This window comes from Ostrea edulis, chromosome 1, assembly GCF_947568905.1.
Source record: "Ostrea edulis chromosome 1, xbOstEdul1.1, whole genome shotgun sequence".
Taxonomy (NCBI): Eukaryota; Metazoa; Mollusca; class Bivalvia; order Ostreida; family Ostreidae; genus Ostrea; species Ostrea edulis.
In genome coordinates, this window is record NC_079164.1 from 56,051,057 (window position 1) to 56,064,018 (window position 12,962).

General features: G+C 35.9%; 1 protein-coding gene and 1 long non-coding RNA gene across 4 annotated transcripts in view; one reads left to right on the forward strand and one right to left on the reverse strand.

The window, feature by feature from the left end:
• The window catches only part of LOC130051844 (ester hydrolase C11orf54 homolog), a 227,025-nt gene that overhangs the window by 51,803 nt on the left and 162,260 nt on the right, over positions 1-12,962 (reverse strand). For all 3 annotated transcript variants that reach the window (XM_056154788.1, XM_056154790.1, XM_056154791.1), the window contains 2 exons: positions 8,542-8,619; positions 8,350-8,436 (listed from right to left, as the gene is read on the reverse strand). In XM_056154788.1, the coding sequence (XP_056010763.1) occupies positions 8,350-8,436; positions 8,542-8,619 (165 nt within the window). The remainder of the gene's footprint in view (positions 1-8,349; positions 8,437-8,541; positions 8,620-12,962) is intronic.
• Positions 10,348-12,956, forward strand: LOC125675641 (uncharacterized). Its single transcript, XR_008800160.1, has 2 exons — positions 10,348-10,970; positions 12,679-12,956. It is a non-coding gene; the product is annotated as an uncharacterized LOC125675641 (long non-coding RNA).

Consider the following 12,962-nt stretch of genomic DNA (forward strand, 5'->3'; position numbering starts at 1 on the left):
ACTTTGCATTTAGTTTTTCTTATATGTGTGTAGTTCTTGAGAAGAGTTTTGAAAATTGGTCATTTTGGGACAGTTTTTGCCCTGTCCCTAAGGCCCCAGGGGTGCCGGAATCTAATTTATGTTCCCCTTGTTCTAAATATGTTTCATACCAAATTTGAAAAGAATTGGAATGATAGTTATCAAGAAGAAGTTAAAAATGTCTTTTGTTTACACATTTAATAACTGACCATTTTGGCCCCACCCTGATACCAAAACTCCTACCCCTGGGATCATCAAATTTACAATTTTGGTAAAGGACTACCTGTTCTTCCTAAATATCTATTTACTTTCAATTTAGTATCAATAGCATTAAAGAAGATGTAATTTAAGTGTTTTCCACATAAACACTATATAACTAGTTTGACCCCGCCCTGGGGTCAGAACCCCTACCCCGGGGATCATCAAATATACAATTTTGGTAGAGGCCTTCCTGCTCTACATCACTATGCATGCAGGGGTGCTGGGGTCCTGAAATTTACAATTTATGTCCCCCTTGTACCAATGATGTTTCATACCAAATTTGAAAAGAATTGGACTGGTAGTTATTAAGAAGAAGTTCAAAATGTTCTATTGTTAACGCACGACGGACGACTGACGAAAACCAATTGCAATAAGTCACCTGAGTTTACTCAGGTGACCTAAAAATAGAAATATATAGAATATATCTTTATATACATATGTGAGGCAGTTTCCCTTATTCCTAGCAGAGACATACCAATTTGTATGCGCTAAAAACATTCATAAGCAAATATCAAAATACTGAAGTAGAAAATGTGGACCTTACCGTCAACAACCAGTGAAACACGCCATTTCTAGATTGTCACCGACAAAAGTTCGGTAACGGTAATGAATAAGGTACACTCATTTTGTATCTATTTTGTGACTTAATTTCTTTATTAAAAGGAACAATTCTCTAAGGTGTAACATGCAATTAGTAGATAATTCAATGAAGCAGTTCCACTTTTCAACCAGATATTAGAAATTTAATTTTGTATATACCGATCTCGATCGAGAGTTGTTGACTGGAAATGATGTACATTTAATTTAATATACACGTAACATTAAGCATTTTTTTTTTTTTAAAATAATTATTATATTAAAGAAAAAAATATATACACATACACAATGTTATAGAGTTATTATTTGTAACTTTTCTTTTTCAATACATCATAATTCAAATTGAATTATCTCCCTTAGAGAGTGGTAAATAGATACAGGACTCAAAATAAGAAAGATAATGACATACATACCGACAGACAAAGTGAAATGACCCCAAAATTTATAAGTGCTTTCCTCTTATTGTAAATTATTTCAGTACAAAATTTTAAAACTGTACAATGAAAACTGTTTAAGTTATCGTGTCATAAAGTGTTCATAATAACAAAGATCGGCTGACATACAGACAGACAGACAAGTGACATGACCACAAAATCTATAGTTGTCTTCCTCTTATTGTAAATTATTTTTGTAAAAAAAATTGAAAACTGTACAATGGAAACTGTTTGAGTTATCGTATCACAAAGAAAGTGTTGACGAACAGACGGACGGGCGGGTAGACGACGGACAACAGATGATCAGAAAAGCTCACTTGAGCTTTCAGCTCAGATGAGCTAAACATAGGAACTGACATGAAAAATCAGAGCTTTTTTTTTTACGATATCCCCCTTGAATTCAACATTCTTTAAGGACTTTTTAGGTAAAGGATATAAGCCTCAAACTGTCCATTCTGTGAGAGAAAGAACTGATCGGTTCTTTCTCTCACAGAATGGACAGTTTGAGGCTTGTATCCTACTTAAAACATTACATCTTTTGTTCTACGAATGGACAGACTCAGGTAAACCCATTGACAATGATAATTATGAATAAAGATATTTTTGAATATTCTGACAATATAAACAGTCTTGCGTAGAAGTCTGTTTCTTTTGTTCACTTATTGGACAGTTTCAGGTAAGTAGTCTTCTACTGCAGGTTTTATATTCACTATTTCTATAGTACTGAGCCATATCAACTCGTCTTCCTCTGATGGGGAGAACATTTTCATTGCACAATCAAAAAGGATTTTAGTGAAAGTACTGTAAATATTATCTTAATGAGTGTTATATTCTGGATATGGAGGGTGAGAAAGTTATGGAGCCAAATTTTGATCTGAAAAGCATTGTGTTTTCGAATATTTGGATGAGGAAATAATTAACGTCAGCCAAAAGAACCCAATACGCCTATCCCGTGAAATGAAATTATTCATGAAAGCGAAAATAATAATTCAGAATTAAGATATGCTAATAAAGAAAACATAAAAAAGCATTGTGAATAAGTTTTTGAATGTGCCTCTGAATCCAGCGAAATTCAAATACAGTATGGAAATATGTCTTTCAAATTTAAGTTTTGATGCGATATAGTAATGGCCAATGGAATTAAAAATTGTGAATCTTACGAGATGAAGCAGAGAATTCTACTAAAGGGAAATATCGTTTTTAAATGTTTCAGTGATTTTTCCGATATCTGTGTTGTTCTTACTTGTAGGGAATTTAAAATTAAATTTGTATCTCTTTGACAAATGTATTGTCTTTCTCTTATTTACAGACTACCTGTACACGTCTAATAAGTTATTGGGTTTACCTGGCACTGTCCAATAAGTTCACAATTACTGTCCATTATTTTTAAGAACGGACAGTATCTGTCCATTCTTAAAAATAATGGACACTAATTGTCAACTTATTGGACACCTACAGGTAACCTTTTCACTACAAGTGGACTTTCTTCTATATGCAAGGTGAAGATAACGAACAGTGATCAATCTCATAATTCCTACAAGCAATACAAAATAGATAGTTGGGCAAACACGGACCCCTGGACACACCAGAGGTGGGATCAGGTGCCTAGAAGGAGTAAGCATCCCCTGTTGACCGGTCACACCCGCCGTGAGCCCTATATCCTGATCAGGTAAACGGAGTTATCCGCAGTCAAAATCAGTGTGCCAAGAACGGCTTAACAATCGGTATGAAACACGTCAGACAGCATTTGACCCAATGCGAGGTTGTATTGACGAACTAGATCGTTATAACGACCATAGAATTTGCGAAATGCTGACTTCAATCGAGATTGTTGAAATCCCTGTACCATCAACTTGTTTGTCAGTAGCTTACCTCGATTTAAAAACTGACTATACCGAGAACAAGCTCTTGCATATCGAATCAGTTGAGATATATAAACACCATATGGAGGTGATAATGGAATATTGCTACATAAATGTGGGAAGTTGACGATGGAGAAGCTGAAATCATCCCGTTTGTCATACAGTTGAGTTGTTAGTTTGCCGTTAATGTCTACTTTCAATAAAATATCTAAATATGAAGCAGAAGTGGACGACTCTGTGGTGTCCTTTATTTCGAGCTCACAGGGATATATCAAATCGACATATGAATGAAAGCTACCATTGTTAATAGACAAAACGTCATCGATATATCTAAAAGTCGAATTGAAGGTCACAGTGAGAGATTTTTTCTTCTCACGTAGAAGTTTTTGAATAAATTCTGCTTCATATGAATATAAAAACAGGTCAGCTAACAAAGGAGCACAATTCGTGCCCATGGGAATTCCAACAGACTGTTGGAAGACCTGATCACCAAAGACCACGAAGATATTGTCAATGAGGAACTCTAGCATATTTTTTATTTCAACTTCAGAGTACTTGTGCGTGGAATCAGAGTGGTGTTTAACAAAGTAAGTTTTTGAATGACTGATCACTAGATATGAATATTTCCGTTTTCCGTTTTTGTTGAAGAAGCAACTGTCTATGATGTCAAAAAGTCTAGTCTTTAATTTATCGTGAGGAATGGTCGTGTATAGTGTTGAAAAGTCATAGGTTTTAATGCTATTGATTTGGGAAAAATTCTGTGATTTCAAGTTTACTAAAAGTTCTTTAAAATTTTTTAGAATCCACATTTGATTAACACCACTTCTGGCATATGTAGTCGCACAGTAAGTTTGAAGTTTCTCCTTCACAGCTGTTAACATTTTCGTGAGGAGCAAAGATAGGGGCTTGGTAGAGCACTTGCTGGATCCAGCAATGTATCTTTGTTTGTAAGGGATTTTATGTAGTTTAGGAATCCAGTATAGGTACGGTAACTCATATTCATTCCACCCATTGACTGGAATATTAAATGTGTCTAAAACTGAAGCATGGTTTTGAAGAATTTCGTCTTTTAAAAGGGCAGTTGGAGTATAAGTATGATTACCAAACGTGGAATTAATGCCAAGTTCGTTTAAAATACAGTTGTAATAATGAGCCTTACAAACAAAGACAATGTTGTTACTAGCTTTGTCAGCTGGAACCAAAACATATTCCTCATGTAACCTATCTAATTCTTTTATCACTTCTGGTTTACTAAACACAGAGGGATAGCTGGTACGTACTTTTGTTTTCATGTGTCTAATGCGGGATTTTAATATCCCTCTTATGCTTTTAACCCATTCTGACAATGTATCAAGTTCTTCTTTTTCATATTTATCCCATCGTCTGGCATAATCTTCGACAGAACTCATAATAGAGATGAAGTTCTGTCGCCAATTAAAAGACCGAGGTTCTCTGTATTTAGGACCTTTAAGAATAAGTGATTTGAGGTCCTCATTTTCAACTATATCAACATCACCAGTAATGACATGTCCAGCTGGACTGTAGTTGAAAGAAGATGAAGAACAAGAACATGTTGGTATATAAAATCCTAAAAAGACAAAGGATTGCGTAACAAAAATGTTTTAAAGAATATTAGGGCCGCTGGGCATGCAGTCTCTTCAATCAATAAGTTGAAGAAACACCTGTAAAACGAAGAAAAATTGTCCAATCATGATGAAAATATAAGATGCACATCTTTATATTTACATTTCCAATGTGTTTGCATTTGATATCTTTACAATATGGAGTGATAGCCATTTCCTCATGTATATATACAGTTGGGAACAATTCACGTATGAATTTTGATAAAGTTATTATGTCCATTTTAATGACTGGAAATTCCAACAAGAGACCCACAGGCCTCTTCGGTCACCTGAGTACTAATGAAAAAGTTCACTCCTCCCAAAGGCTATGAAATCTAGAAAAAAATTTCCTCCTCTGAATATCTAAGCTAAATTCTAATGTTCAGCAACAGTATAAAACAAGATGTGTTCCTAAAAGTTCACTGCCCTCAAAAGTGCATACACTGATGAAAGGCTTTACATATTAGGTGTATCAACATTAAAAGATATGACTAATTTGGACCCATTCTAGAGTCAAAACCCTGGGTTGTGAAATTCATAATGTTTTGTACATCCTAATATGCATTTAGATTTTATACAGTATCAGCAAACTTACACATAAATACTATGTACTAAGTTTGGCCCCACCATAATACAAAAACTCCTACCCCTGGGATCATCAAATTTAAAGTTTTGGTAGAGGCCTTCCTGCTCTACATCACTATGCATGCTCTACATCACTATGCATTTAGTTTTTCTTACACATGTGCGGTTCTAAAGAAGATTTTTGAAAATTGGTCAGTTTTTTCCCTGCCCCTAAGGTCCCAGGACTGCAGGAATCCTGAAATTTACAATTTATGCCCCCCTTGTCCCAAAGATGCTTCATACCAAATTTGAAAAGAATTGGAATAATAGTTATCAAGAAGTTAACAAGCATTCTGAGAGTATTGCATGGCAATTAGTACACAGTCCCCTACCGGTTGCAAAAATTACTGTATCACAACATTATTCAAAGTTCATTATGTAGCTTATGGTAAAAGGGAAAATTGGGGAACCAGGATAAGAAATCAACTACTATTCGAGTAGAGACTACACAAGGAACAAAAAGAGAAATTTAAAAAAAAAGGGGGGGGGGGTTAATTAGGTCTTTAACCAAGTCAATAAACTGTGACATGTAGGTGATCATGAATAATTTAGCTATATTGTTGTATTATTATGCTAGAAGTTTTAATGAGTGTAGTACTATTATCTACAGAGATAATTAACTTGGATGTAAACCAGCAATTCATGCTATTTTTCTAAGTCCAAGGGCCATTACTTAATGAAAAATAAACGAACCGAGATCAAATTCGAAATTGATCGGTAACTTGTTATGGCAAAGCAATGTACCAAATATCAAATGAATATCTGCAAGCACAACTTCATTTGAAGTCTGGAAAACTGATAATTCACACTATTTTTCTAAGTCCAAGGGCCAATATAAGTAAAAAATCAACGAACCAGGACCAAATTCAAAAAGTCTGGAAAACTGATAATTCACACTATTTTTCCAAGTCCAAGGGCCATAACTAACTAAAAAAATCAACGGACCGTGACCAAATTCGAACTTGATCAGTAACTTGTTATGGCAAAGCATTGTACCAAATATAAAATAAATATCTGCAAGAACAGAGAAAAAAGTGCGGAAAACTGGACTGATGGAGCACAAACCTAAAAATGTTCAATTGTTAACGCACGACGCATGTCACACGATGACAACCAATTGCAATAACAAAGATGAAAGTATAATGTCAATATAAAAACAGAATTCAATTTTAAAAATCATGACGGTATGAACAGCAACACTTCACGCCAACATACTTTTCATTTTCATGAAGTATGCGGCCGGTGTGAATTAAGGGTTGCATTTCACACCCTCATGAATTTTCGAAAATGATATTTGTTTCTTAAATATGATGAATAAGGAAAGTACAAATTTTAAGAAAAATCTATGTGTTAGTCTCTCAGAAAACATCCTGACTAAATCACTTCACAGACAGTTGGCAAACCTCTACTTAATTTATGCAGTAATCTCTGCGAGAGACTATGTCATTAAAAAAATGTAAACTAAATGACTGAGTCCATAAACACAGCTACCCATGTCCTAAATCATAATGTATCGGTTATGCAAGGAAATTCGTTTGGGGTGTTTCCGGTTATGAGTTAAAAGAGAACAACACGCCACTTCGACAGGTAGGTAAACCTGAGTTTTTCTTGTTTATAATATTTTAACCATTGTCGACGAAAATCGGGGAATGTAGTCAGCTGTAGAAATGATTAAAGCACACGAAATAACCACAATTACCAATATTTAAAGCGAAAAGACGACACGGGCTGAATTTCTGAGAGCAGGAGGAGGTTGAATTTTGAATATTACTCACGAATCTCGATTGTCGGGGTCAATATCGGCTCAATCAGCTCACAAGTCGAATTAAGTTGACCACTCTAGGGATGATTTCTGCATGTTGAAATTAAAATATTCTACTTTTTTTATGTTGGTGTTTGTATTTTGTCAAAACTCCTATCCAAACGGGTCAGGTAATGCTTTAGGGGATAAGTTATGATTAAATGGATTGGTTATGATTTAGAGGAAAAGTTGTTTAATACACACCCCGCTACATCATCTGTTATTACAAAAGGGAAGCAATGTGTAGTGTGGTCAAAATATTTCTATTGGTTAGCTGATTGATCCGATATTGACCTTGACAATCGAAAGTCGTGAGAAAATTTAAAAATTCAATCTCCTCCTGCTCTCAGAAAATCAACTCCTGTTGTCTTTTCGCTTTAAATATTGGTAATTAAGGTTATTTCGTGTGCTTAAATCATTTCTACAGCTGAATACATTCCCCGATTTTCGTCAACAGTGGTTAAATCATCATAAACATGAAAAACTCAGATTTACCTACCTGTCGAAGCGGCGTGTTGTTCTCTTTTAACTCATAACCGGAAACACTCCAAACGAATTTCCTTGCATAACCGATATATTATGATTTAGGACATGGGTAGCCGTGATAAAGTTGAAAACAAAAATATCCATAACTTCCTTGAATGTTAAAAAATCTCAATCATAATAGAAGGTGCACAACTTTATCATACATTTAAGATATACACAAAGCGTTGATCAAATCTGTTCATCGGTGTTAAAGATATGCTCAAATCTGTTCATCGGTGTTAAAGATATGCTCAGGGCAATGTGTCTATAGATGGATGGACAGACAGTTAGGTGATTCCAGTATAACCCCCCCCTCCCTACCTTCGGTTGTAGGGAGTATAGTTAAAATATGTGGGTATGCTTAAATCACCCCCCCCCCCCCAAATTTAACTCCCATGAAAATTAATGATTTTTCATTATTCTTTTCAATTTCTTTTAGAATACATTGCAAGAGGGGGTAACGGCAAAGGAAACCCAGCTGGAAAGCTTCCACATTGAATTGCAAAATATGATTAACCCAGCCAAATACATTAAAAAATCATCTTAAATTCAACAAACTGGAGAAAATTCATAATTTGTTTTTCCAAATTAAAGAATGCTGATACTTTTCCTGGCTGGCCATCACAACAAAGGAAATTTCCCATCAAAGAAAACTCTGGTTTATCAATAGTTTCCAGAATACATCCTCCATCCTGTGAAAGCAGTAAGAGCATAATTATGTCAATATTTTCTTTAAAAAATACCTTAAAATTTCATAAATCTTATAAAATTTTATTCATCTCTGGCAGTCAGCATACCTGTGGGTTAACTTTTGCAATATGAGAGTTGATTTTGGCAACACCACCTTTGCCATCCATCTGAACATTGTTTATCAGCTGAAAAATAAAATTAAAGAATTACAGTGAAATTTCTTTAAACCGGCCAGCTCTCAGACCAACCCCCCCCCCCCAAAAAAAAAACCCCAAAAACCCAAACACGGCCAATTCAGAGGGATGTCTGGTGTACCAAGAACTTGCAATTTAGAGACATTTTATCTAAATTTTTATTAGATATTTCCTCAAACCACGAACCATAAAAAAATTAATGTTCAAATATCATTAATTTCACTCTTGGAAATAAAACAAAATAAATGACTAACATGGTTTTTTTCCCAACCCAAGCCTGCAATTAATACACAAAGGAGGTACTGTTCATTTTGATCAATTGATCTAGTGAATTATCAGTGGAGATCAATTTATCCGCTTGTACCAGAAATATTCTTGCTGAAATCATCTAAATTAAAATTGAAAATCTATTACAGAACACATTATTGGCATTGACCTCTTACAGTACCTATAAAAACTGTTTTTGTCCATCGCTTATGTCTTTATCAAATTTGTTTTGACGTTGGTGAAAAGTACAGTAGTGAATATAAAATTGTAATTTGAATATTTCTTAGGAATTTTAAGTCTATGGAAACCAAGAAAATTAATTTATCTTTTGATTATTATCATTAACAGTCATGGTTTTTTTTTTATTCACATCTGCTTATATCCATACGATAGTATGATGCAACAATTTGATACTGTGTTCAATATCTGTTACATTTTGTACTGAATTTGGAAGGGTCTCTTGGACTTGCCAGGTGTCCCCAACACACAACATCACAGGTAAACCATAGAAATTATAGAGGCCACTCATATTTTTCACACCTTCAGTAGATAATTTCCCACATGGTTAATTTTTCACACCTGGTCAAGCTTAATCACCCCCTTACAGAAATGAGATGTAACCGAAAGGTACCCAAAATGTACCCGGTAGGTACCCGAAGCAACTTTTTCCTTAAACAAGAGGCCCACAGGCCTTTTCGGTCACCTGAATACTAGTAAAAAAAAGTATCACTACTTCCATGGGCTATGAAATCTAGAAAAAATTTCCTGTTCTGAATATCTAAGCTAAATTTTAATGTTCAGCAAAAGTATAAAACAAGATGTGTTCTTAAAATTTCACTACCCTCAAAAGTGCATACACCGATGAAAGGCTTTAAACAATAGGTGTATCAACATTAAAACATCAAAAGATATGACTAATTTGGACTCATCCTAAAGTCATAACCCTGGGTTTTGATTGAAATTCACCGTTTTTGTACATCCTTTTCTCCTATTCCTAAGTATGCATTGAGATTTTATACAGTATCAGCAAACATACACATAAATACTATATACTAAGTTTGACCCCACAATGGGGAAAATCAAATTTACAATTTTGGTAAAAGACTACCGGTTCTATCCATTTAGTTTCAATTTAGTATCAAAAGCACTAAAGAAAATGTTATTTAAGTGTTTTACACATAAACACTATATAACAAGTTTGACCCCGTCCTGGGGGTCAGAACCCCTACCCCGGGGATCATGAAATTTATAATTTTGGTAGAGGCTTTCCTCCTCTACATTACTATGCATTTAGGTTTTCTTACATGTGTGTGGTTCTTGAAGAAGATTTTTGAAAATTGGTCATTTTGGGGCAGTTTTTGCCCCCCCCCCCCCCCTAAGCCCCCCCCCCCCGGCCAAATTTCAACATGAATTAGAATTATCCGCGGCTAGCAGGCTACAGTTATTGTCAAACCCTGAGTATGCGATCAGTATTCAGTTTCTCCTAAAGAAAACTACTATAAAAGTGACTGACTTGAACTAACTTAATTTATATGCTTACATCATAATTGATAACATCAATAATCATGGAAAACAGCACAATCCATAAAATTTTGTGAATGGGCATAAGAAAGAACAAATCACTGCCCAGCTGACATTATTCTCTATGGTTTTTGTATTTACACAAAAAATAGATAAGTGATAGCAAATATCAGTAAAATATAATTAAAGAAAGCTAACAAATAATTAAATGGGAAAATGTATATATATTATGTATTTGTGTTATAAAACTGTCTTGATCCCAGTACATTTGTTCGATCTTTGTTTATAAAATGAAGACAAACTAGTGATTTATTATAGTGAGAGTGTGCAAATATTATATTCATATTAAGCAATAAAATCATTATCATAATTGAAAACCTCACAATTATATAACTTTTTTAAATTCTACTTTTCAAAATGTATTCATTTCAATTAACAGATGTCGGACAATCATCGATGTAAGATCTTAAGTCTGTACCACCTCGGGCTCAACAAACCAAAAAAGATGGGCTCTATTCCTTGCACTGTGCAGATAACTGAATTGTCAACAACAGGTAATCACATTTTGATGGGTTACTGCTAAGCTTTACATGTAAGAAATGTCAATATATACTACTCAAAATTTGATAAGGATCACTAGGTTATATATGTGTAATTTACCACTAACATAACAAAAGACATAAATTTGACTCAGAAACGTGTTTACTCAGGTTATGAATGAAAATTCATGAACGGCATGAACTTTTATCAATACGGAATGCTTGAAATCTGATAACAACACCAAAAGGCATTTCATTACAAAAAGTTAACAGCAAACCAGAGAAAGAATTACACAGTTTTGGGGGATAGTCCATCATTACACTTAGTCGATGAAGTGTCAATACCGGGTATGGCCTCCCCTTGCATCAATGACGGCTTGACAGCGTCGAGCCATGCTGTCAATAAGCACCCGGATGTTTCCAATGGGAAGGTTGTTCCACTCTTCCACGAGGGCGTTTCCGAGCTCTGCCAAAGTCGTGGGTTGTGCTCTACGGCGTGAAAGGGCAACCTGCAGTATGTTCCATACATGCTCAATCGGGTTCAAGTCCGGCGAGCGCGCTGGCCAGTCCATACGGACAATTGTCTCCTGCTGAAGGTACTGCTCCACCACCCTGACGCGATGAGGATGGGCGTTATCATCCATCAGGATGAACTCAGGGACAACAACACCAGCGTAGGGTCTGACGTAAACAGCAAGGATCTCATCCCGGTACCGCACCCCCGTCATTGTTCCTCTCTCCAGGACATGAAGATCTGTACTTCCATCCCTGCTGATTCCACCCCAGACCATGATGGAACCACCACCATAACGGTAATGTTCACTGATGTTAGCATCATGGAAACGTTCACGTTGTCGTCGCCACACTCGGTGCCTCCTGTCTGTAAAGTCCAAACAATACCTGGACTCATCGGTGAACAGAACTTGAACCCAATCGTTCTGTGTCCAAGTGGCATGATCTTCAGCCCAGTCCAATCGCTCCCGCCGGTGTCGAACAGTCAGAGGGACACGAACACATGCCCTTCTCGAGTTGAGACCTGCATTGTGAAGCCGATTCCGTATCGTCTGAGTGGACGCATTCACCCCCGAGGCGTTCAGGAGGTCGTTACGTAGGCTGGTTGCTGTCCAGAAGGGATGGCGTCGTGCCAGAAGAGCCACAAAATGGTCTTGGCGTTGGGTTGTCGACCTCTGATGACCACCCCATGTCGGTGTGCTGCTGTACCAAAAGTTTGCTGTCGGTTCCAGGCCCTGTTTACAACGCTCTGACTGACGTTTAGTGCATTTGCAACGTCACGTGTGAATAGCCAGCGTCAAGCATTCCAATACATCTGCCCAGTTGTTCTGTCGTCAGGCGACGCCTTACACGTTGAGGGGGCATTGTGTTGATAAACGTAGTGTAAACACTCAAGTGAGTTTGAAATTTTAGAAAGAATCAGACACCGATGTCTGAGTGAAAATTGTGCAATGGTAGCAAAAGCATAAACTGTGATGAGAAACGCATTTCCCATGGCATGAAATGGACGTGCAAGTTTGTTGAAGACGTTTTTGATTTCACCTGGACACAATATTGCCAGTTATGCAGTTATTATTTTTTAAACAGAAAAATATCTATGATCCTTATCAAATTTTGAATAGTATATATCATAAGATTTGGTTTCTTATAAATAAGTGCTTCTTTTTTATGTCAGCATTTTATAAGATTATTCTGTTTCAATCTTCAACAGCAATGCACTGGAAACTGGTTCCTGACCACCTGTACCCATAAACTTGGTGTGTCTACTGTGAAGGACCTGATTTCAAGCTATGACTCTCTATCTACTTCATAACCACAAGACAGGCACTAGTTATTGATAGACTTGTAATCTCATGTCATTGCCAAGAATATATTGTACAATTTGTGTGTCATGAATGATCAAATACTACCACTCTAGAGGAAAAATCAATTAAACGTAAGCTTGACTTATGTACATAAGTATCTACATTAAATTGTATGAAAAGAAAATACATG